This window comes from Cotesia typhae, unplaced genomic scaffold (genome assembly GCF_013202065.1).
Source record: "Cotesia typhae breed Kobodo isofemale line unplaced genomic scaffold, CoteBio_Ctyphae contig_4, whole genome shotgun sequence".
NCBI lineage: Eukaryota > Metazoa > Arthropoda > Insecta > Hymenoptera > Braconidae > Cotesia > Cotesia typhae.
Genome location: NW_027423748.1, coordinates 6673868 through 6699095, shown reverse-complemented (window position 1 = coordinate 6699095; position 25228 = coordinate 6673868). Strand labels below are relative to the sequence as shown.

General features: G+C 30.6%; 2 protein-coding genes across 2 annotated transcripts in view; one reads left to right on the top strand and one right to left on the bottom strand.

Moving 5' to 3' along the window:
* Nachralpha6 (nicotinic acetylcholine receptor alpha6) overlaps positions 1-25228 on the bottom strand; it is a 171950-nt gene that overhangs the window by 90052 nt on the left and 56670 nt on the right. The window contains exons 4-5 of the mRNA XM_074243384.1: positions 19573-19712; positions 16027-16071 (exon numbers count right to left, since the gene is read on the bottom strand). Coding sequence (XP_074099485.1) covers positions 16027-16071; positions 19573-19712 — 185 coding nt within the window. The remainder of the gene's footprint in view (positions 1-16026; positions 16072-19572; positions 19713-25228) is intronic.
* On the top strand, positions 10495-12408 carry LOC141527750 (uncharacterized). The gene is made up of 2 exons (XM_074243386.1): positions 10495-11917; positions 12288-12408. Exon 1 carries the CDS (start codon positions 11170-11172, stop codon positions 11914-11916), a length of 747 nt encoding a protein of 248 aa, XP_074099487.1. The 5' UTR covers positions 10495-11169; the 3' UTR covers position 11917; positions 12288-12408.

The following is a 25228-nucleotide window of genomic DNA, read 5'->3' as shown; positions in this document are numbered from 1 at the left end:
TTGTCCGATAACACGAAAACGAATAATATATTTAAGTATATCAAATTCTCTACTTGTACTACAAATAATTAAGTATCTTGATCCAACTTTTTTAAGTTACAATTTATCGTTTATCTACCGGAAAAATCTTCCTTTTAATATCTTTTTAATTATGACTTCAAGTTGTATATTACTTAAAATTCATTCAACTAACATTTTAACGTGATTAATTACTTAAACCAATAAATATTAATCTCCACTTTTCGGCATAGCTCTCGTAGTTGTAATGCAGCTTATTTTACGCAGAATATAATTATCTGGAAGTTACAAGCATTTATTCGCAAAAAGATAAAATAGTTCGTACTTTACGTTGTACTGGAGCGCGCTTAAATAACCATTAATAACACTTTTTAAATTTATCTTTTTTATTTCTCATTAGAGAGAGTTTTAAATAAAATGGTCTCCTGTGGTCTTAATGGAGTTTAATACCGGCTTATTTACTATATAGTTCAATAACTTACGCGAACCGACGTCACTTAAAGTTTTGACTGGATATTTATTAGTTGGGAAAATTTTTAGCTCCAACATTCTTCGCAAAGAATTCTCATACTGAGAAAAAATAATTAATTATTATATTTATGCCATTAGAAAAAAAAAATCAAAACATAAATAATTGGACACGTTTGCTTTGATATTTAAAATTTTAAACGAAATTTTTAACCCTAAATTTCTAAACTTTTTATGTACTTTATTATAACACAGAAGTCAACCGTGTATTTGTGAGCTCGACAAGTTCAAAACTTTGTAACGAGCCTTTTAAGCTTTAAAATAACCTAAAAAGAAAGTTTCAGGATTGGTCTGCACCGTGAACCCTTTTCGGAATTTTTTTTAACGGCTTATTTTTTGATCTTATTACTATGAAAATTTATTTAAAAGTTGCAATATTACAATAGTTTGTTTTGAAATAAAATTCTCGGAATAAGTTGGTTTTAATGAACCTTAAAAATAATACAAGTTTAATAGAGAAATTGAGTGTTTCCCCTGGGGAGATGTTTACATAAGTTACATCAGTAATCACGTGCAATTCATTAGCAAATATTAGTGATTGCCCAGTATGGTTGATTCGTGGATATCCTCAGCTGTTTACTCACTTGTTATTAGATTTACCGTGGATAATTGTTGAACCAATCATGAATCAAAACATAAATAAGAACATGACTTATTATTATTTTTATGATAATTATAACCACATTTATTATTTATTCAGTAAATATTAATTAAATCATATCAGCCATGAGCCATGATAAATCTATCAAAAGAATAATTAATTACGATCAAATCAATGTAAATCCGTGAAAATTGTAACTAAGCACTGATTTTTTTTTTTTTATGGAATTTTCAGTAAATTTTATATTAAAGTTTAATAAATATTAATCATAAGCTCTATGTTGAAATTTTTTTCCAGTTTTTACGAAGTATGAGTTCGACAATTTTTTATAGAAAGGCTAAAAATTTTTTCCGTGTAAATTTTGATAAAAAAAATTTCAGGATAAGTAATTGTTTATATTTTCAAGAAAAAATTATTAAAATTAAAAATTAAAAAATTTTTAACAAATCAAAAGATTATATTAAAATATCTTGCATCTGATAGAATTCTTATAAAAAAACATAAGTGAGCCTGAATGAACATTTGTGATAATTCAAGTTCATCATGGTAAATTTAATACTTATTTGAGCAGAAAACTATCATCGTAAGAAGCTAAAAAAATTGAAATCCTCTATTGAATATTCTTTGATAGATATCGTGAAAAAGGCATACTTTTTACTTGACTGACTGACTGACTTTAAGCACAAAGCTGCTGGTTCTTATTCTGGTTCTCGTTATATTGAAGTTCTGGTTTCGGTAGAGAATCTGCCGCTACTCAACTGTGGCTTTCTCTTTGAACGAAATGATTTTACTTTTCCTGCAGTCAGTAAGAAACAGCTAGTGATATTTGAGACACTTCTGAGAACTTGTGTATCGTCCTTTGTGATAAGTCTCCAATTTCTTAAAATCACTTTCAAGTAAATGGCAAACGAAATCTCGACAAATGAATCTCATTTTATATCAGAGATTTTATTTAAACTTTAAAACTTTAGAGACCGATTCTTTTTATTTTTTCTTATTGTCATTTGCTCACTTCTTCATTTATTTATCACCGTTGAAATAAAAAGTTGTTGAAAAACTGGAGACAAGAATATAGCGCGAGATTTTAAAAAAGTTTTTCCCAGGAATTTGTCAAAAGGTATTATGAATAAAATAATTGAAAGGATTTTAAAATATATGGTATTGAAATAAATCTTTTCTGAGCATATACCACAAAGTACTTTTAAGTGCTAAGTAGTTAGATATTCTACAACTACTAGAGAAAGGACGCAGCAACGTGGTTAAAGTTTGGAGCCGAACAAGTAGAGCGTAATGAGCGACGAAAGCTGAAAGGAGGAAGGTAGAAAGAGGAAACGGGTTAAAATACTGTCGCGCGGAAAAAACTACCAGAGACTGAGTAAGAGTTTAAGGTAATACATATATACCGGTGGAGGACGAGAGCAACCATGAAACGGAAAAGTTGGATTTGACAACGTCGAGAAGTCTCGAGAGTCTACCTGTTCCAAATACCGACTAAATTTCAAAACAAATTCAAATCTACTTCAAGTCGAATTAACTAAAATTATTTTTGTGAGAATAATATAATCGTATCTCATGAAAGTGTTTTTTTTTTTTTTTTTACAACTTACAATAATTAGCAATTGTTATTTTACAAATAGTTGGAATTTTTTTCATAATATAATAATATTGGTGGCAAAGTTTAAGATAGTGACTTGGATTATACTCAATAATTAAATAATAATAATAATTTATGTTAAATTTTAAAAGCTATAAAGGTAATTCCATGTCAAATCGACCAACAATTGGAATCGACTCCTTTCGATTCGGACAAATTTTGGTCAGAAGTTTTCTTTTATCATATAACGAAATTCTGTCAAAAGAAAAAAAAAACAAAAAAATTTTTTTTAAAAAATATTCAAATTCAAAATTTCGTAGATTTTTAAGTTTTTCAATTTTGTTTTTGTAATATTTTGAACGCTATTATGGATACAAGAATAGTCTTTTGTTTGTTTGAAAGGAGCTATTGAAAAAAAAAAATAATTTGGAAAAAAATTTTGAAAAATGCCAAATTTGTTAAAAACTTTACAGATTTATATATTATTAGTAGAATGAACTAAGTGGGATTATACTAGCTTGTGATTTACGAGAGTACATAAACGAGAGGAATAGTGTCAATAGAAAATATTATTTGTACCATAAATTGGGATGAATCGGCAATAGTTGGGATTGTGCCAATGGTATTCGGCAGTATTATGACGGAAGAGATTGCTAAAAGGACTTCGGTAAGGTTAGAAAGGGTTGTGTAGCGTAAATGGGCATTGGGTCGACGTTCCAGCCGTAAACAATCGTGTCAGTCTGTTGGTAAATCGTAACATAGAGCTGAGAGAGTTTACTTTGAAAATTCCAGGCAAATACAGAACGCTTGAGCTTACACAACAAACTACGATAGTCTAAAATCGCAGGAATGCTTGCAAAGCCTGCCGGAAGTAATTCGAGAGTAATGAGTTATTTGTTGTCATTCCCTAGTCCCAAACTTGTCGTGTTATATACAAACAGAGGAATGTTCAACTCGGTTAATATAATCTAGTGCGCACCTATTTCACCAACATGCTAACTAATATCATCCTTATTTTACTTCTCATCAAACTATCTCCCCCAATCTTCGGATCAATTGATTCCAAATTTAATCCAACATTCCGATAACTAATTTCTACTTATTTTCATCAGTTTAATTCCAGTTAAATTAAGTTAAAATAAAAAAATTTAACGACATTTAGTTTTGCATATTTTTAAACTTTCATTAATTTTTTCCTTCAACACACAAAAAATTTTTTTTCTAAAAATTTTGAGAGCACAATATCCACAGAAAAAAATTTTGACGCTTTAAATAAAAAATTGCCATGTTCGTGCATCCAATAAATGACGAGTTCTTGAATAAATATTTATAAGATGAAAAAATACTGACTTGTTATAAATAAGAAAAATTCTTCCGTCAGCCTATATATGCTACATCGATTGCTTGTTAATTTAATTGCAATCTCGAATGAAATCATAGATAATATTTGAAATAAAAAAGAGTTTCCAGTACATAAAAAAAATTTTTTTCTCTATGCTATTTTTCAATTAATTACTTGATATTTGACAGTTTGTCTGTTTAATCCCGGAGTTTTACAACGCACAAAGAGCAAAAACTTAAGAAGAAAACAAGTGACATCAATAAATACTTGAAGTCAGTTAGCGTTCGGTATACATAAGCGTTCCTGCGACAAGAGTCTCTTCCTATTTATCAAGTGGTCTAAATGAAGGCTCTGAGCCCGGAGTTTTTACAAAGAGTTTGTATGAGAGCTAGAAAAACATGTGTGTTGTTATATACGGCCAAGAGATATGAGCCCAGCACCGAGAACAGTAAAGAGCGAGCCGGAAAAAATACAAATAGGAAAAAAAAAGAATAATGGTTACCGCAGCGCATAAGAGCTTCTGAAGGAGAGGTTACACGAAGAAGCAACGAGACAAACAGAAAAATACACAAAGCCTTTGACTGTGTGAGTTTCAATGCAAACGAGAGGGTGGAACGCGTCGAGAGGGTTACAAGAGGATGAGGACTGAAACCGGTGCACGTGTGGGCGAATGAATGCACTTTTCTCAGATTATATCGGCTATGTACTTTTGCATGTACTGAGTTACCTTTTTTTTTTCTTCTCTCTTTCATTCCAGCAACTTTTTGCATTTTTTTAACCTTTTGTATTGTTTACAGAAGGCGGTATCTTTATAACAATTGTCTCGAATTACATTAGCTTTGCCGAGCGTAGACGCAATTCGATTACCTGGAGTGGACGTGTACATTTGTTCTCAAGCAACATCCTCGGGGATATTCCAAGCTGAGACACCCTGTTACTGAGTAAATCAGACGTTGTTACGTCAATGGTGTATCGTCTACTGTGAGGAAGGAATCACTGAACATTAATGGACCGTGTGATGGTGATTATTATGCAGAAAATTAATGTTATCTGCAAATTACCGAAATTACCGAGACATAACAATTTGTATTTGTGTTAATGGATGCATTGAAAATTGAAAAAATGAATCATTTAATTTAAGAGAATCAATCTCAAGAGTTAAATGATGAACTTTCAGTTGTTGCATAATATATTTTATTAAATATATCCATTTGAAATTACCCACAAAAAACTATTCAATTTACACACGTTCAATAAACACAAATTTAATTAATAGGCGATAAAAATATTCCTTTTTTTTTGTCTACCCGTAAATTTATACTTTAAATTAAAATAACCAGAATTGCTATCGCGATATAACGATACGAGTCGTGTCATGTGTTTTTCTATCAACCCATCAATCATTTCGTACAGAATCAACACGAGTTGTATCGTGGCGTGTAACAGTGCTCGACAAACCGCGATATTCAAAATTTATCTCATCGCCGGTCTGTCACAAATGCGCTTATTTTATTTTATTTTTTTATTTCGCACGCCCTGGTCATCACGGTAGTCGTTTAAAAAAAATAGTTGCTTAAAATACCCCGAGCGAGCTTTTTCATTTTGGCACCTCGTTAGACTTTGATAAAACCTGGATAATGAGTTTTTCATGTTATCTCTGGCGCTTGTGCGTCCTATCATTCATAAGAATATTTAAATTTTTTTTTTTTTTTTTTTTTTGTTTGAACGTTATTACTTTTTTCCGCTCTCGTAACTTTAAATTGTCTTTGTTTATTTTATAAATGATTGCTTTTAGCTTTTTCTACAATTCACTATTGTCAATAGCAGTTGGAAATGTTTATTCAAAATTCGATTTTTATACAACAAATATTATTTTTATATTTTTAAAAGTCAATATTTATTTGCGATGTAATGTCGCTATTATAAATTCTGTTGAACGCGAATGAATGACTTTCTATCAAGCGGAGGGTTTTTAAACCAACGGGAGTTAGTTAGAGCACGTTCAATTATTTATTTTTGTTTTTTTCCCAATCCATTGTTTAACAATAATTCTTATTTTCTTGAATAGAATATTTATCTATTTTAACGAATTTTTTTTACGGAAAAACCATCATAGTTTGTCATCACTACTTTTGTTCGAAATATTGAATGCCTGAAAGTTTTTCCGTGTTTCAGTTGGACCGTAACATAGAAAAGAAACTTTTTCCAGCTCAGGTACAAATGCAATTACTGTTAAATTAAGCAAGTTAATTAGTACGAGATTTTGGTGGGCAAAGGACGAGATATTCGGTGCATTCGTTTGTATTTAGGGAGTCATTCAAAACCTGTTGCTGATGTTACTTGGCTTAAAAATAGAGAGCGAGCTCGAGATAACATACAAAGACTAAGCGACTACTGTAATGTTAAGCTGCACTGAATTCTCGTGTGTACATATATTTTATCTCCAGATACCATCTATCCAGGAAATTAAAAAGAAAAGTAATACTGTGAGGCAGTCTTGTAATTTAATTCGAACTTTATTGAAGAACTTTTTAAATCGCGAAAGATTTTATTTTTCTTCGTTACATAAGCGAGATCCTTTTATCCCTTTATTTTATTTTAAATTAAAATATTCGATTTATGAATGAAATAATAATAAAATCATAAATTTCTTCATTTTCTAAATGAATAGATTTTATTTTAACATTAATTGTTTTTTTTTATTATTTGCAAATTTTTTCTCGTCTTAAAAAAGGTCTACGGGCTTCAAAAAAATTTTTTTCATTGTTTCGCTAAGAAGTTTTTGTTAGAAAATTTAATGGCCTTCAATTTGAGGTAATCAAAAAGCCTGTATGATGATTTACCTTGGAGTTATCATCAGTCAAAGCAAAAAAGTACTTTTTTACTTTGACAATCAATAACTCTAGAAATAATGATCGTAGAGAAAATTGATGGACGGTTTTGAAAACTACATAATATTCTCTATAAGATACCGTGAATAGCTTTTGTCAAAAAAATTTTTTTGATTATATTTTGGCTACATTATATTAAAACAAATTTTAAAATTTTTGTTAAATATCCGTGTGAAGCCAGGGCGGACTTCTAATCGAAAATAAACAAATAAATTATCATAAAATCAATTTTTAAAATATTTAAATTAAATTTACACAAAACTTTATATTAACAAGTTTTTCACTTATATTCGTTTACTTCTGACAAAATTAATGCGAATTTTGGGTTTAGTCGCCGATAAAAAAGCCCTAGCCAATAAAAGGATCACTTATCTAACTTAATTTTTATGAACTTTTCATTAGTCTATGTGAGATTAATTTTTTCTAGCAACTCTGTAACTGTTGCTGCTAACCGCACTAATTTTTTCTGTCTATGACTTAGACTTAATGCTTCTTTGATTTACGACGTACGAGTGCCGAGAAAATGGGAAGATTAATGTGATACCTCAGTGGTTCTGACACCAGCCATCATCAAACACAAAAACTAAATGCTCAAAGTTTGTTTGTTTGCTTATAATAACAACTTTGATCATTTTTAACGTTCAAAGGTGCAAGGAAGAAAGAGATAGCCAGTAGATGTAACTTAGCGAATAATTATCAGTTGTACCTCGGGTTTTGTTCACTACTTTGTAAGCGATAAAAATAGATAGGCTAATAAAGCTTTATAACCGAATAAAAATCCAATTTGTGGACGTCTCGGGCATGAGACGCAGTTTAGTGTTTTAGAAAGGCAAATACCCGGCGATAAAATTTTATTTCAAGCTACTACATCATCCTGTATATTATATTAAGTGTGTCAGGTGCACAAAAGTGTCTTATGATAATTCCTTGGCTTACATGTATAGTACATAGCCGGTGAGAAGCTCGCTTTTCTCAGCCTTTCCTTTAATATCATTGCTGAGGGATTTTGCGGTGAAACGCTTGCGCTATCATCGTCATCAGATTACCTGCGGTTTATGGATTTTATTCTTGTTAAAATCAAAAGCCTTTCTCTCTTGTACAGTTTTAACGCAAGCTTTTATTAATTAAACTTATTACCGCTACAGGAATATATTATTAAAGTTATTTGATGTTTAAAATATTTGTGTCAGTTAAATGAAATTTAATTGTTTCATTGAATCTCTTGAATTAACGCCAAGAATTTAAATGTAAAATATTACTTATTCTCAGAAAGTTACCAATTATAATTACACAAATATCTCAAGGGAATTCAATTACCGCATTATATTTAAGGTATTCCTTTGTTTTGTTAATAATTCCAGTACTTCGTCTGATACAAATAATTAAATACTTCCACTAATTAGAAAGAGCTAAGTGAAATAGGACTCTAATTACAAGAAGAAATTTTTTTTTTAACTTGAATTATTTTTGGAGGAAGATTTATTTGTTCTAAGTACGATGTATTCATTAAAGTCATCCACAGAGCATGAAAAATCGTTTAGATAGAGAAATAGTTCTGCAAAAATTTGTAAACCATTTATTATGCTGAAATAAGAAATTTTTTTAGCAGAAAAAAATTATTTTTCAACTTTAAAAAATTCTTGAGCTTTAATATCGAATTTCAATTGGTTTTTTAATTTTTTTTTTTTTATTATAGAATTTAAAATTGAATTTGATGTTTTCATCTAAAAATTTTATTCATACAATATCTAACCAGATACTTGGTTTGAAAGTGACATTTGGTACCAACACGGAAAAAAGTAAACTGTAATAAATAACAGTCGATTTATAATAAGTAATGATCAACTGCTAAAAATTACCACTTCAAACAGTAAAATCATGATTTTACTATTCACATTGTAATATTTACAATTTAAACCTTACAATTTACTCTTTACATGGAAGAAAATACTATTTCAAACAGTAATATTCGCCATGTAAATGTCTAAAATGTTAAAGTATAATAATTAACAATTCAGACTTTAATATTTATCATTTCGTACCTACAAAATGATGTTATGATATGTAAAAAGTATAGAATAAAGTTAGTAAATTTCTAATACAAGCAACGTCAATATTTACAAAGTAAAATGGTAAATTTTAAACGCAACGCTAAAAATCAAACTGTAATTATTGACTTGCTTAGACTGGTAAAATGTATATTTTAAAAGTATAATTTTTACTGTTTGAAATATTAAATTCTCCCAGAGTGAGACCCCCTTCTCTTTCATCTGAGTTCCCCTTCTCTTCATAATATGGACTATATATTGAAATGGCAATTTTTACTGTTTGAAACTGTAATTTTTAAAGATAAAAGAGTCGTTATTTACTATAGTGACAACTACTAATTACTTATTTTGGATATTAAATTATAAATTGTGGCTTTTATACTTTCTACATTAAGTTCTGTAATATTTACATTTTTGCCACCCCGATGTCCGCTTTACTGTTTGAAACTATAAAAACTAACCGGAATCCGAGTGAATATTACAGTTTACTTTTTTCCGTGAAGGAATCTTATTAATAAATGTATGAGTAATAGGATTAGAACTTTGGTATTAAGCAAATGAGATCTTGAAATCGACGCTAGTTACCAAACTTGCGTTGCAATTAATGAGTCAGAAAGCTGGTATCCCATGAATAAAATAGATTCCCATTAATAGAATATTACAGCAATTAGTAAAATTTTAAGGGGGATAGCCACTGTAAAATTTCGGAAAAAAAATTTTTTTTTTTTTTTCATTAAACTGAAGTTTATATATTCAAAATTATGTATTTCAAATTTTATAGAAAAATTCCGAATAGTTTTCGAGTTATAGTCATTTTTATAAGAGCGCGTCGATTGACCGTTTTACGCGCGGCGCTTCGACGAAAACGTCGCCTGCTCGCTCCGTCTTTGATTCGTACGGGTTGGCGATTGTTTTCCCTCACGATTGTCAACCGTTACAATTATTTGACTTTTAACGTATATTTTTTCTTATTGTTGAGATACTGTACCTCATAGTTTAGTTGTTTTGTATGAATACACACTCGTTCTTTAATTTATTGAGTTTCTTAGTGTACTCGTTATTGTTTACTTACTTATTTTTTTAAATCTTCTGATCTTTTTTTTTTGTTTATTTAACAAAAAAATTTGTTAAATAATGGATCGTAAACAAAGTAAAGTTATTAAAAACGAAAGAAAACTGCCAAACGACAGGAAAAAATTTAATCGACCGCTCAACAGATATGAAACTGAAAAAATACTGGCTCTCAACGACGTGATAGTGCTTCCAAGAGGAAATTATCACAAAAATCTGATTGTACAATTGATTCGAGTATTAGCTACAAAATTATAAATTTTTTTCGATATTTAATTTACTAAGTGGCTGTGTATCGTGTAAAAAGTGTGGTGGTGATGTAAACTTTACTGAGACAAGTATTCGAGGATTAGGTTTTAAACTAGTTGTGAATTGCAAAAATGTGATCCAGTTTTGATAAATTCATGTCCACTCATCAAGAATGCGTATGAAATTAATCGCCGTTTCATCTTTGCAATGCGGATAATTGGTATTGGGTTATCTGGAGCTGAAAGATTTTGTGCTTTCATGGATTTACCACGACCAATGTTCCATAGCTTTTACGATCGTCTGGTCACACAAATCAGAAATGCAGCTAGAAACTGTTGTGATTTAGTGTTGAAAAAAGCTGCTAAAGAAGAAATCCAAGAAACCTGCAAGCATTTAAAATCCAATGACATTCCTGGAATTTCTGTCTCCGGTGACGGTAGTTGGAAGAAAAGAGGGTTTAAATCTTCATTTGGTATATCTTCTCTAATTGGTTACTTCACTGGCAAAATCGTAGATGTAAGTATGAAATCCAGTTATTGTAAGATGTGTGCGCTAATGAGCTCAAAAAAAGGAACAGCTGAATACGATCAATTTATGCAAGACCATGCTCTAGACTGTCCAATAAACCATGAAAATTCTTCTGGACAAATGGAGGTAGATGGAATAAAAGAGATGTTTATGCGATCAGAGTTATTACATAACGTTAAGTATGTAAACTATATAGGTGATGGTGACACTAAAACGTATAAAAATATTTGTGATGCTAAACCGTATGGGGACATGGTGAAGATAAAAAAAAGGAATGTATTAATCACGTGCAAAAACGAATGGGCAGTCGACTAAGGGCTTTGAAGAAGCAACGAACTAACAAGAAGACAAAAACAGGAAAAGAAGAAAATACACAGAAAAGTTTAGGTGGGAAAGGTCGATTAACGGACAAAGCAATTAATGAATTTACAAAGTATTATGGTTTAGCAATCAGACGTCATTCTAATGATGTTGATGAGATGTATAATGCTATTTGGCAAACATTTTATCACAAGTTTTCATCACCCGAAGATCCGCAGCATTTTCTTTGTCCTGAAGGTGCAAATTCGTGGTGTCAATTTCAAAAAGCTGTGGCAACAAATACTTTGGACTCATTAGTTGAAAAACCACCACTTCCTGCAGATATTGCGGAAGCTTTAATACCGATTTATGAAGATCTATCGAATCCAGAGTTATTGGAACGATGTGTCGGTGGGTTTACACAAAATAATAATGAAAGCTTCAATGCATTAGTGTGGCAGCTCGCCCCAAAAACAAATTCTTCTTATTCCCTTATTGTTGAAATAGCTTTATATATTTCAACAATTACATTCAATGATGGGGCTCTAGCAACTCTGAAGATATTAGAGAATCTCGATGTTAAAGTAGGACCAACACTCTACTCATACTGCGCTGAGCGCGACGCTACTCGGGTTAAAGCTGCTGAAAGCCGCATGGAAACGGCCAGTAAAAAAATAAAAAAGTCAAGGTCAATACTAAAGATAAGGAGGAAGAACCCTCATATGGCCCAGGACTTGATAGTTTGATGTGAGTATGAATATTTTGTGAAAGACTAGATTTTAAAGTTGCGAGAATCTTCTTAAAACTTTACTCGCGTTTTTCTCAAAACGACTTTTTCAAACTTTCCGGTACTGTAACTTTCGTAAATATGAACCGATTCTCAATTTTTTTGTTTCCCCGTATTCGTCTACTTAGTGGCTATCGTCCACGTAGGGGATTTTGAAAATTTTAATTTTTAAGATTTTTAAGGCTGTTTGAGTCCAAAAAATGAGGAAAAAGACGAAAAAATTTTCAATATGGCGCCATTTTTTCTCAAATCAAAATTTTCAAAATCCCCTACGTGCGACGATAGCGACATTCCTATAGATTAAAATGCCGTTTGGTTTTTTTGTTTCAGATAATCCGTTTTTGAGTTACAGTACCGGCAATGGAGGGGGAAATTTTTTTGGTGCTCTACAAAAATGTTTATAACTTTGTGATAACAAAATATTTTTGAATAAAAATTTAGGAGAATTATCCTCAACATATACTTTATAAAACAAAAAAAACCCGATCCCCAAATTCCTTTATTATCCTAGTAAAAAAAATTCCCGAAAATTGCCTATTTTTTCCAGCGTCACAGTGGCTATCCCCCTTAAGTACAGATAAAATATTTGACTTTTTCTAGTTTTGCTTCCATGGAAAAAAAAAAAAAAAAAAAATAGTGACATCTGTATGAAAATGACCCCTGATTTTTTGTCGGTCGAAGTGTCAAAGTAAAAGTAAAAGTAAAATTGTTGAAACAAAAAAACCCGAAGACCTAAAAGACCAGAGGCAATTGCGTGATTTTTCTCCTGAAATCCTACCGTTTTTTCTTCATTTCATTTCTTTTATTTTTGAACATTTTCGGCGCTCAGACTTCACATCTGCGTGGGTGAAAATCAGCCCGAAGGATATGACACCTACTGGGTAATTTTACAACTGTGAGATTACTTTTTTTTTTTCAAACATTGCTTTGTTTATTTTTAGTTACTTTTATTCAGGTTCGTTTAGTTATTTCTGTTGCTTTAACCAGAACAGAAAATAAAAACGTACAAAACATTTGCTGACGAACAGAATGAACTTAAAAAAAAAAAAAAAAAAAAAAAAAAAGTCTAAATCTGAATTTCAATAAAATTTTTTATTGAAAAAAAAAATCAATCAATAAGAAGAGATATTTTTTTCATAAAAAAACAAGAAAAGTTAATTAGATCCAGACTGGGATTTTTCTCCCGGGTAATGCTTATAAAATACAATGTATATGTAATTAACGGATAATTAAACAAAAGTAGTAATCTGCAGTGTTTGTTCAGACCCAATAAAATCGGTCTATTTACAATCACGATAATGAAAATTGGAATTTCGGGATTGTATTGAAAACTCAGCTAACTCAATTACTGTTCGAATTGTTTACGAATGACCGTTAAAAAACAAAAGTTGTGGCAAAAAATAAACGAAAAATAACAAGTATCAATTTTTCAATACATTACTGACTGAATTACGAATTATATAGAAAAAGCATTGCGTCAATGGATTATTTATTTCATGAAAAATAATTATTCAGAAAAAACAGACTTTTGCTCGATGAAAGCTATTATCTTACAGTCCGTTGCAATTTTTACCACTGAAATTTGTAAGTTAATCTTTATAGATTCAATTTCGCTTTTCAGTCTAGAGTGTCAGCTAAATTTCAATCATCAAATGAAAACTTTCCGTATCAGATGAAAAAATAAAAGCCGATAAATGTTAAAGAGCAAATATGGGTTTGTTGTATTGAATTCAATAGATTGAAATTTAAATTTATTGTATTTAATCAGCGCATCACTACTCTCATGCAGGGTTTTATTATATACATAAAAAAAATCTCACATTTCGCATTTTCGACGCTTTTCATTTTCATCTGCTGTTGTTATGCTCGATTTGATAAAATATTATAGCTTTTTGTATTTATTTATCAATATATTTTACCGGTGTTAAAATTTTATTCATCCGATTTTTTTTTTAATTTTTTCCTTAATATAGCCATATTGTCTTGGTGTTTTATGACGTAGTGAACGTAAAAAAATCCGACGGGTAACAAAGTAACATTTTTATGGAGCATGTGTCGATACTATGTAAGAAAAAATAACAACGGAATGTAAAAGAAAATGAAGTACTATTTAAAATGCATATGCTCGACACTAAAACATGACTCCAACGCTATATTTTCTTCATCTAAAACCCCCGATTGCTACGACATACACGTTCAGTTGTTCGACTTCGTACGTTTTAGTATAAACGAAGTCTAATATCGCAATTCACGTACAAGAACGCGAACGAGTCAACGAACGAACGTGATGACAGTAAAGAAAAAAATTAAAAAACAAAACAAATTCAAATGAAAAGTTACATCGTATATTTTTTATAGAGGCCATGAGGAATATTATTTTTATTATGTATTTGCAAACCATTTTTAAAAAGTTTATTAGATTTTTAATTTATGGTCCAATTTTTCTCAACATTTAAAAATTTTTGACAAATTCTCTTTTCTTCTATTAAGACTTCAGATTTAACTCATTAGCATGGAGACAATTTAACGATTTTGCAGCATCTGTCGGTGATTTTTATAACTACCCTTATGAAAAAAATTTAATATCGATTTATCAAGTCAAATCGGGACATATCAAGTTAGATATGTCCTGCCATAACCTGATAGCTCTATATCTGGCCAATTTTCAAATCAGATGACAAAAATTATGCAAGGACATATCCGGCCACATTAAAAAAATTTTTTACAAATTTACTTTGTAAAAAATTTATTCTACTTCTCCTACAATTCAAAAATTTCGTTTTCAATAATAAAGATTGAAAACTAAATCGGCTGTTAATAAAAAACGAAATCCATCGAACGAATAAAATTCTACAAAACAAAATTACCCATCAAAAGAAATTAATTAAACTACTATTCGTGAATGTATATTCGCAAGCAAAGGCGATTTCAATTATAAATAGATAAATAGATAAATACCGAACGCTTGTTGCTCCTTATACAAATAAACATCGAATACGGAAATCGATAAGGGGTCAAACATTTAGAGAATCGAGAGCTAAATAGACGATAAGTTTGAATTCAAGCGTACGAATAAGCTCCTGGTTGTGATCCAAGATCCGAGATGCATCCAAACAGGAGCACAGGCTACACAACCACGGATACAAACACATCCAAACCAAACACAAGCATGAGCTTAGACAGTAATTGGCTTAAGATGAACCTTCAGAGAACAATCCAATGGCGTCTTCGTCCCAGAGGTAAACCGACAAGAGTTAGGCGCAATCCCCTCTCGACCTCAGTATTGTTTGGGATCTGAGTTTGCCTCTTCCTCGCTCATCTTCGCCTCTCTTTCTCTCTTTCTCCTTTTCCCTTGCTTTCAATTTATATGCATCAATTGTAACCTCAAAACGTCAGTTCTGGGCACTAGCCAATCGCAGGACATCTACGTCTCTACCAGCGCCTCTTCCTTTGTCTTCAGTTCAACTCACCTGTCTTTTAGAACGCGAAAACGATCTTGTCACAAGACATTCCAATTCCTATTTTACTCTTATCTGCTCTTTTTATTCCGTTCGGGGTGTGATAAAAATGGATAAAATCGAGATATATCAGAGGAAAACCTCAAGGGTTCACTTTTGCTCCTTTATCTTTTATTTTTTTAGTTAACCTCTCTATTCTCCATTTATTATTCTTGACATGTGACGCCAACGTTCTACACTTGAGCTGCAATTATGTCAATATAGCGTTAATAGAGGGCAACTCTATTAACGGTAACGTTTGCAGTTTTTAATGATTTTTTTTGTCAAAAAAAAAAAAAAAAATAATAAATAAATAAAATGGAGAGAAAAATAAATAACTCTAGTGGGTGTGAAATTTCCGTGACGAAATCCTTGACAGTTGGATGATTTTTCTCGGTGGATGATCGTCACGAAGCTTGAAAAGCGTGAACAGTTTATAGAACCGTTACTTTTTGCTAATGCTCGCAGGAGCTTAATACTCGCACGATACACAAAATGTGGATGGTAATTTATAAAAATTACTTTATTTTATTCAAAATATGCATGCAGCAGATGGTTGAACAATCACTTACCAATTTCAGCCAGGCGTTCGTTGTGAGAATTTGGTTCTTTTCATCCTGAAAGAAAAAAGATAAAATTTATATTATTTAAGAGGCTAATTATGTAGAATTAAGTATTATAAAATTGAAAGATCTTGTATTATTTTTACTTAGATAGGATAAAAGTATATTCCAAGCTGAACTTCAAGAGGCGTTGATCTGGTAAAATAACCAGTGAAAGCAATAACGTGAGCAGGAAAGCATCCGAAAGTAATTGTTTAAGTGATTCACGCTGATGCGTTGAAAGGAAAAAGGTCAAAGCGAAATAGCGCAAAATGTTAGTAATTATTCAACTCAAACAGATAGTGTTTGTTTGTATCAAAGGATGTTGTTTCTTTCTTTATTCTTCCGTTTAGTAATATGATACGTTGGCTGGAGGAGGAGAAAAAAGTAAATGATAAAAAAAAATGCGTCTTGACCTGATGAAATTTCAAAGCGCGCCCGTACCGGCGCTTCCACCGTTCAAATAATATTCAACAATAAAATATAAATAAAGATAAAATAAACAAAAGAGTGAACGAGGGTAAAAGCGGACGGAGAAAAATTGCTATAAGAAAAATAGCGAGTTGTGAGATATAAAGAACCGTCATCATCTTGGCGTAAAAAAGACGTATAGATGGGGCGAGCGTGGTACTGATGGGTACACGCTGGTGGTGATATAAAAATGTAAAATTTCCATTTCAAAGAGAAACAGTTGCATCACATTTTTGTTTTTTTCTGTGCTTGTGACCTGTGGTGCTTTTGCTGCTGCTTTTTCCTTGCTTTTATATCCTTTTACAAATATTTTTTTATTTTTCAATATCTTTTTTTGCACCTACAACTATTGATATTTTAATCAACCATACAATATGCTTCTTTTGATATTCTACATGAAATTTTTTACATTCTTGTCACACTTCATTATTTTTAGTGTTTTTGGGGAAAAAGTATCTGTAAAAATAAGTTTGTACACTGAAAAATAAATTTATTTGACGTAAGAGAAAAATTTCTGAATTAAGTTCATTTTTTTTTTCGTCAATTTTTTACTTATCACTTATAATTTAATTGATTTTTGAGAAAACATTTTTTTCCTGATGACGTCTGTAACTCTAGTCATTCTATTAAAAAAAAAAAATATCCAAAATTATAATCACAAATTTTTTAATACACTAAAAAATTTTTTCAGTGTAATATAAAGCATTTGATTGTTCTAACTAATGAAAAACTATCTTCAATGGTCATTGTCTCTCTTCCCGTAATGTAATAATGAATAAGTAAATCTACTACTTCGTTAATCGAACAAGACTTTGTACTTAAAATTCGACACTTGCAGTATCAAGTTAATTCAACTTTCATTAATCGTAATTTAAAACTTGAATAACAATATTGAGTCCTTCAAACTGCGGGTTGTTGAAGATAAACTGAACTGTAGAAATGGCAACCACACAGATATTTTCAAAAACCATACAATCCGTACTGATTACTGCCCTCGTACCTTCACTATCCAGTCGAATAAATTTAACTACTTAGGATCAAGCTCATCCTATCTAATACCACTGACTGGTAGATATCTCGGAGTGCAATAAATTTTATTCTACCTGTTGAAAATAAAATGCAAAAAACTAAAAGCCTTGCAATAGAAATCGAGATAATTAATTTTAAAATTTCAACTAAAAATTTGAGATTAAAAATAAATTATTCGGAATCAATAAAAATTTCAAGTAATTAATGAAGCTTGAGTCTAGTTTGTGAAATAAACCATGTCAATACGTAAAAAAGTTTAACGGAACAATTAAAAATTTTAAAAGTCGTTTGGGTCATCCTCAAAGTTGAGCAGAGTTTTTAAAAGCAAAATGAGACTCAAGAGGAAAAGAAAAGAAAACGACGACATGGTTTCCCATCTGGTTGAATGGCATTTGAAACCTTCGCTTCCTATATAGCTCCCCTCACGCCAACTGAGAAAACTTTTGATCTAAGCGCCGTAGAAACTAATAGCTTAAGTTTTTTCTTTTTGCACTAATTTCAATGAAAAGTTAAAAGGTGCAAAAGTGGGTCGTGGGAGACGGTCGTACTACTTTAACTGAGCATCTTCCTCTTGCCTTTATACTCAATAATCTGATTCTTGTTCCCGTAACTTTTTCTGACAAGTACTTTCGTCTCGATCGTCGGCAATTTTTTGAAATTATCACTTTTGGTCGCGAAAAGTTTTTCCAAATCTGATTACACTATCAATCATTACAAACTCAATGCTATTGAACAAGTCAGTATCGTGCTTCATACGAAACATTTATTTACAGGCTTTTTATTAGCTTCACTTGTATGTTTCTAACCGACTCTTTTGGGCGCGATTTTGACCCACTTTAAATGGCCAGATTTCGTTCAAACTTTGTAGATATATCGAGGACCGATGACAATACACTAATTTGATAAGATAATTCCATTTTTAAATTTGCAAAATAAAATTTTTGATAATTTATATAATTTCCATCTATAACCGATAAGGCAGGAATGTTAATTTTAATTTCCAACAATGTTCTTTAGCCGATTTATCTAATATTAACAAATTTTCGAATACCAGAGAAAATTTTAATTTAACAAACCAAATAATAGTTTAAAAAAAAACTAAAAAAACACGCTTTTATAAATAAGCCAAACTAAAAAATAGAAAATAAATTTCAATAAATGCAAATCAAATATATTTTTTTCTTACATACACTATTATTAATTTATATTTATTTTATATTTTTTTGTTTGGTATTCTATAAAAAACATGTTTTTTAGTTTCTTAAACTATTATTTATTATTTTGTTTTGGATTTATGTGTGTAATAAAATTAAAAAAAAAACTTTCAAGATGACTGTTCTAAATTTCAGTGAAAACAGTTCATATAAATAAAAAATTTAATAAAATGAAACATCAACAGATCCGTTTAAAAACACTTAGATACACGTCGGTGATATATTATCTCGTAGTTTCTCCGGATTGAAAAGTGTAAAAAAAAAAGTAAAGACAATAATACTAGTGAGTTTCAAAAAATTTATCATAATCCACGATTTAGCATAATCCATTCTCAATTTATGTTAATCAGTGGCAATCTCCGTACTGTCTTTCACAACCCACTATAAATTCAGTCTCGTATATTATCATTTTTGCCAACACGTTTAAAAACTAAATTTAAAAGTTTGGTTTGTATAAACTATAACTTAAAGCTATATAAACTAAATATAATATACATACAAGCGTGTATTGATCAAAGTATCTCAAAGTTATCGGTACTCAAAGTTTCTGACCAATCCGATAGTTCACAGTGACGCCGAAACGACACAGTCTTGAACTACAACCAAAACTCTAAACTTTTGGAAAGTAGGATGAAATAGAATATCTTAATGAAAATATACTTGAAATCCGATATTACATATACATAATACTCAAATAACTTTCGAAGTGACACAACTGCTGAATTAAAATGGCTGCGAAACACTAATTACCGAATAACTTGAATTATTTAACGTTTCGAGGTATTATTAAACTTAAACTTACCACATCAATTATTTGCTGAAGTGTTATGCCGAATTTTACTTCTAGCGCTTCACTTTCATTCGCAACTGGCCGCTCAAGGGTGTTATACTTATCCAGGAGATCTTTCAATAATCTTCTTTCGTTAGCTCCACAGTTGCATTCTGTAACAATAAGAAATATGTTAAATTAATTATTTTTTTTTGTAATATTTATAGGATTTAATAAAAAAAAAAAAAAAAAAAAAAATTTTTTGGTTTCTGTTGGCAATCATTTTTTAATAAAGTGTAAGTATCAATATATCCGCGCTTCATTAATTTTTAAATCAGTTTCAGCTTCGTCAGAATAGTTAATTAAATTTTATAATTATAATTATGAATTATGATGAATAACTTGATTATAAATTCGATGTGACATTTGATGACCTTTTAATTTTTTAACGTCACAATTTTCTTATTGAATAATTTATTACAAACTTAATTTTAACCCGTCAGAACTCACATGAATTTTAGTGTTTCACTTGCACTACACAGCGCCGCTCTATAAGTCGGATGTTGTTGCGTGAGCAAAATGATCATAACGGAAGTGCTGACGGCTTAATTGAGTCAAAAATTGTAAAAAAATTTCAATTTTCAATAGCCAAAATTTATGATTATTCACTGGCAATAGTCAGTTAAAATGTCATTTTAATGAATATCAGATAATTTTTTCTAGAAGAGTAAAAAAAATAATTTCTATTTTATAAATTAACGCCTGACTTGAGTCTCGTATAGGGAGATGATTTAGCGACCATGCGCCCTCTGTTGAAAAATTTTAGCACTATATTAGCCAAAAACCTATGTATAGGCATTTTAGGTCAGATATGTGCATATCGTCATATTTCAGCGTGTGTCAATCAGATATATCCACATATGTAGTGTGATATGGCCAATTGCCATGTAAGGCCATAAATAAAGGTATCATAACATTTTGTACAGAGGATATTGATCATTCGAATGGTTCATCAAATATTTTTGAATTTCCCAAACCAGTGAATAATTAAAAATGCTTCTATTGGTCTCTTGGCTAGTTGTGGCGTCACAGTGCAGTATAACATTAATTTTCAATAATTTGAACTGGTGCCATATAGCAGTCACTTTAATATACCGTCAAACCAAATTGCGGTTCAGATACGTGCCGTGAAACCAACTCGAGATTGTAACTGCGGTGCTGAATGTGAAATGCAACAGGACGGTATACCAGGAGAATAATAGACGTCATGCTCTGCATTTTCTAACATTCAAAAGCACTAAATTCGTGGCTTTGTCGGAAGGAGAGAGTGCACTCTGGTCTACCATTTTTTATATCTATAATTTATCATTTTGAACGAAGAGCCCATGCTTCGGGAATGATATTATATTCCAATGCTTTTAACGTTTATAAAATAAAAATAAAATCACTTAGGAGCTCCATGAATATTTCAATAAAGTGAATTCCAAAAAATAGTAAACTTCTTCTCGTCATATATACAGTTTATCATAAAGCACATATAAAAACAAGAATATAGCGATTTATGTATATAGAGTGATAAAGAATTAGTTAGAGAGTGTAATCAAAATTTATACTTTACTATCAGAGGATTAAGTTTTGTATTTTATACTCGACTCTCTTGGATCGAGAATTTATTCATAGTCGATAATTACTTGGAAAGTTGGAACTTATATTACTTTATCCCCCGTGGTTCCGTTGCTCATACTCTGACCGAGTTCGTAACTTGTCCAGAGTGTCACGGAATCACCCAAGGAGGCAAGACGAGCAGATGCAAATAAAAGTTTTAAATATAAATCGATAAGTCCATTCCTAAAGATATTGAAATTTATACTAACGTACCTAACACTCGGTAAATTGTCATCCTTCAATTCTAAACCAGAACTAGAGTTAAAATGCCACTTTTCTTTAAACTATTCCTCATTCCAATGGTTCATCCTATATTCTACACTCTCTACTTCTATTTAACATTTTAAACATTCTAAACATTCTATTCTTCAGTCAGGAATCCACTCTTGGTTTTACGATGTCTAGAGTTATTAATCACTTAATCCAATATCAAATATTTTGTTGACCTATACGGGAACAGCAGGCTCAATTAATTAATTGAACAATTAGTACAGGTGCAGTTTGATTGCACGCACCCTGATATTTATGATAGTAATTGTTATTGGAAAACCTTTCGTGGATATTGTACAGTGCAATAAATTTGAATCAACCACCATGATGCTATTAACCATGATTGCTATTATCATCCCCCATCAGCAATCACTATCAATGGTTCGAGTAATCACACACTAGTTTAATTTTCAATTGTCATTGAAGTTTCGAATATTGGCAGTGATAATTATCTATAATTTAAAGTTTTTAGTTATTAAAATTATTAGCTAGCTAAATCATTTATTTGGAAATTTTGTCTCATCTCGATGAGAATATTGGTGATGGTAACAGTGTAATCTAATGAGGAAATAATTCTCAAATTAAATAAAATGATCAATTTTGCCTTTGTTTAATAAAAATCTCAACAAAAAAAAATCAAGATCCGATAAATACCATAACTACAAACTGAAAATAGAAACTGACGATATTTTTATAACGCATTCAAATTGTGCTATAAATTGTAGTATACATTGAGTCGATAATCTGATTTATCAGAGTTGGATTGTTAAAATATTATACATAGGAAAAAAATGAAAAAAATAACTGTATGCTTAACAGTATATTAATACTATAAACTTCCTATTTGAAGAATTATTGAGTGTATTGAGTACCAGCGAGAGTGATAAAATTTCAGATATTCTTTATAGAATAAAATGGATTTAAATCTTGCTGGAAAATTCCGCTAAAACATAATGGCAACGGAAAAGATGTCTTTTATCTTGTTGATAAAAATTTATCTAATTTATCCCGAAGAAATGTAAACAGTTATAAATTAATTTAGTGTAAGAAAGTTTGTTCTAAGCAAATTGAGTTTGAAATAAAAGTTATAAACTAGCAGCTAGAAAACGTAAAAAGGTAAACAATTGTCAAGTGTCGAGCGAGGACAGAAGAAGAAGACAAAGTAAATTTGCTATAAAACTTTTTTTTTTTTCATCATGAAAATATATATATGTTTTTTGGTGTATATTTATAAATATAATATATATTTATAAGGTATGTAAAGCATGTATATGTATATGGCGCGTTTCATGAATGGCAGTCGCTTCAAGTGCAAAATGCGTCGGCGTTTGCACGTGCGCGGGTTTTCCAACACAAGGTATATGTGTCCTACACCATTATAGGAGTGAGTAAGTTGCGCAAGCTTGAATATGAAGCATATGAAAAAGCTATTCCGAATCAAGCAAGATACCAGCAGATGTGGAATGACCTGAATACAATCAAATGACAGAGATGAGATGGCGCGTTCGAAACATTCGCAGTAACGCTTCGAGCCTAAACTATACTATAGAATTCTGAATTATAGTGTGGTATAGTATAGTACGGGTGATAAAGAAGACAAGAATAAATAAAATACCACTGACACACCTCAACCTCGGCTCACTCAACCCCAACTATGATAAAACGTAAACAAAAGAACAATCCAAGAATGACTCGTGTTATTCTGGTAACCCTTGTTCTGCTATTTATACTCTACTTCTTTTTAATTCAAGAACAGAATGGAGTAAGAATAAAGGTTGTAACCTTTGCTTGAGAATTATTGCCGAGAGATCATTACTCAGCGATTGTGGGGGCTAATAGCACCGACTCAGCTTTACACGCATTTCATTCATCGACGAAATAGTGTCTCATCACTCAAATTGATTAGTCTAATGATTGATGTTTTTTTTTTTTTTTTTTTTTATTGAAGATATTTTTTAATGCACTGCGAAAGCAAGCAATTTTGTTCCATACAATCAGTTCTTTAAAAAAAAGGTTGATTGGAATGCTGCAATACTTTGCGAACAATATTAAACGATAAAAAAACATGTCGTGTGTGAGTATAAAACCTCAATCATGATAACTCATAATGTCATGGTCATAAGGAATCCTTCAGTAACCTAGTCTTTGTTTTATTGCGTGTTCGTTACATTTATTTATTGTGCCCGGAAGCTTCCCCATTGAATCACGGACAGACGAATTACACTGTTATCTTCCCCAATATTTTACAAATTTGTACAAAGTTATTTATTATTTAATTGGCCTGGAAGGAGATAGTTATCGGAATAACTATTACTTTATTTTATTGATAGACTTAATTTACTAAAAATTTATTTATTGGGTATTTGGTGGTAATATTTAATTTGAAAATTGATTGATTTTATTTTATGAAAAAAAATTGAATTGTTATAATTTATAGAATAAATTTCAGTCTAAAGAAAAATTTCATTTTAAATAGTAAAAATTCGTTTCAAATAAAATTCACATAATTTATAATTTTAAGCATTGATTTTTAAAGTTTTAAAATGTTTTTCTGACAAAGTTTGAGAAAATGCTATTTAAAAACTGTAGTTGTTTCAGTTCTCGGCTTGAAATGTTTAATTATCAAAATTTCTACTGCACTGATAAAAGTATTTATTAATTATTATTAAATTTATTTGTTTTGAAACAATTTATTTATTTATACATAATTAAACATAAGTAAATGTTTTTTAACATTTAATAATTATTATTTCGGTAAAAAGTTTTTATGAACTAAACATAAATATTTATTAAATTGTTTATCAGAGTATAAATTCTAAAAATTAAATTTTTTTTTTAGTTTTCAGTAGTTTAGTTTTCTTCAAAAAGAAAAACATAGAGATAAAAACCTTCAATCAAATATGTTTAGTGAATTAATTAATGAAAGAATTGTAGTAGCTTTTCAATTTATTCTGGTGGTTTTCTACTACGTTAAACATGTTTTCTCACCGTTAATTGGTATTCACTTGGAGAAAAGACACGTCCTGGATTCACGGCGACATTTTGCGGTAACCAAAAAAAAAAGAAAAAAAAAAATTCTGCAGAACAATCGAAGGAATTGAAATGGGAAATATGCAGGCGATGATTGGATTAGATAAAATATTTAAAGACTGTCAGCGTTCGGATATGTCAATTGAAAATTTAAAGAATGTAATTCAATAGAAGGAAAATAAAAATTTAATAACACTAGTTATTCAGTATGAACAGCCAAAATGAATTAAAAGTGGCTTGTGTACGTGCGGTTTCTCTCAAAAAGCGAGTTATGCTGTTGAAGAGAATTCTCCAGATGTAGAGCTGAGAAAAGTATAATAAAGTTGAAAAGAGAAAAAAAATATGGAATAATATACGAAAAAATCTTGTTAAGTGAGCACAGTAATTTTCACTGGCATCTCTTGGCTTTACCCATCGGGTTGTTTGCACGAACGTCTCCGTCAGGTAGAGCGTAGTACTTGTACTTGTACTCATGTGTTACGAGATACCACCGCTATAAGAACAGCCCGGTTTATCCTACACATACTGTGCATGTATGTGCATTTACCAGCTCATAAAATTCGCGTCTATTTCTTTTTCATTCATTTTATTTTCTTGCACAAGACTACCTACTTCAACTCACTGAAAAACACTACCGACTCCCATTCTCAATACAAGAGCTAATGGATAATTAAATTATTATGGAAATAAATGTAGATGCTGATGTTAAGGTATATTTTTTTCA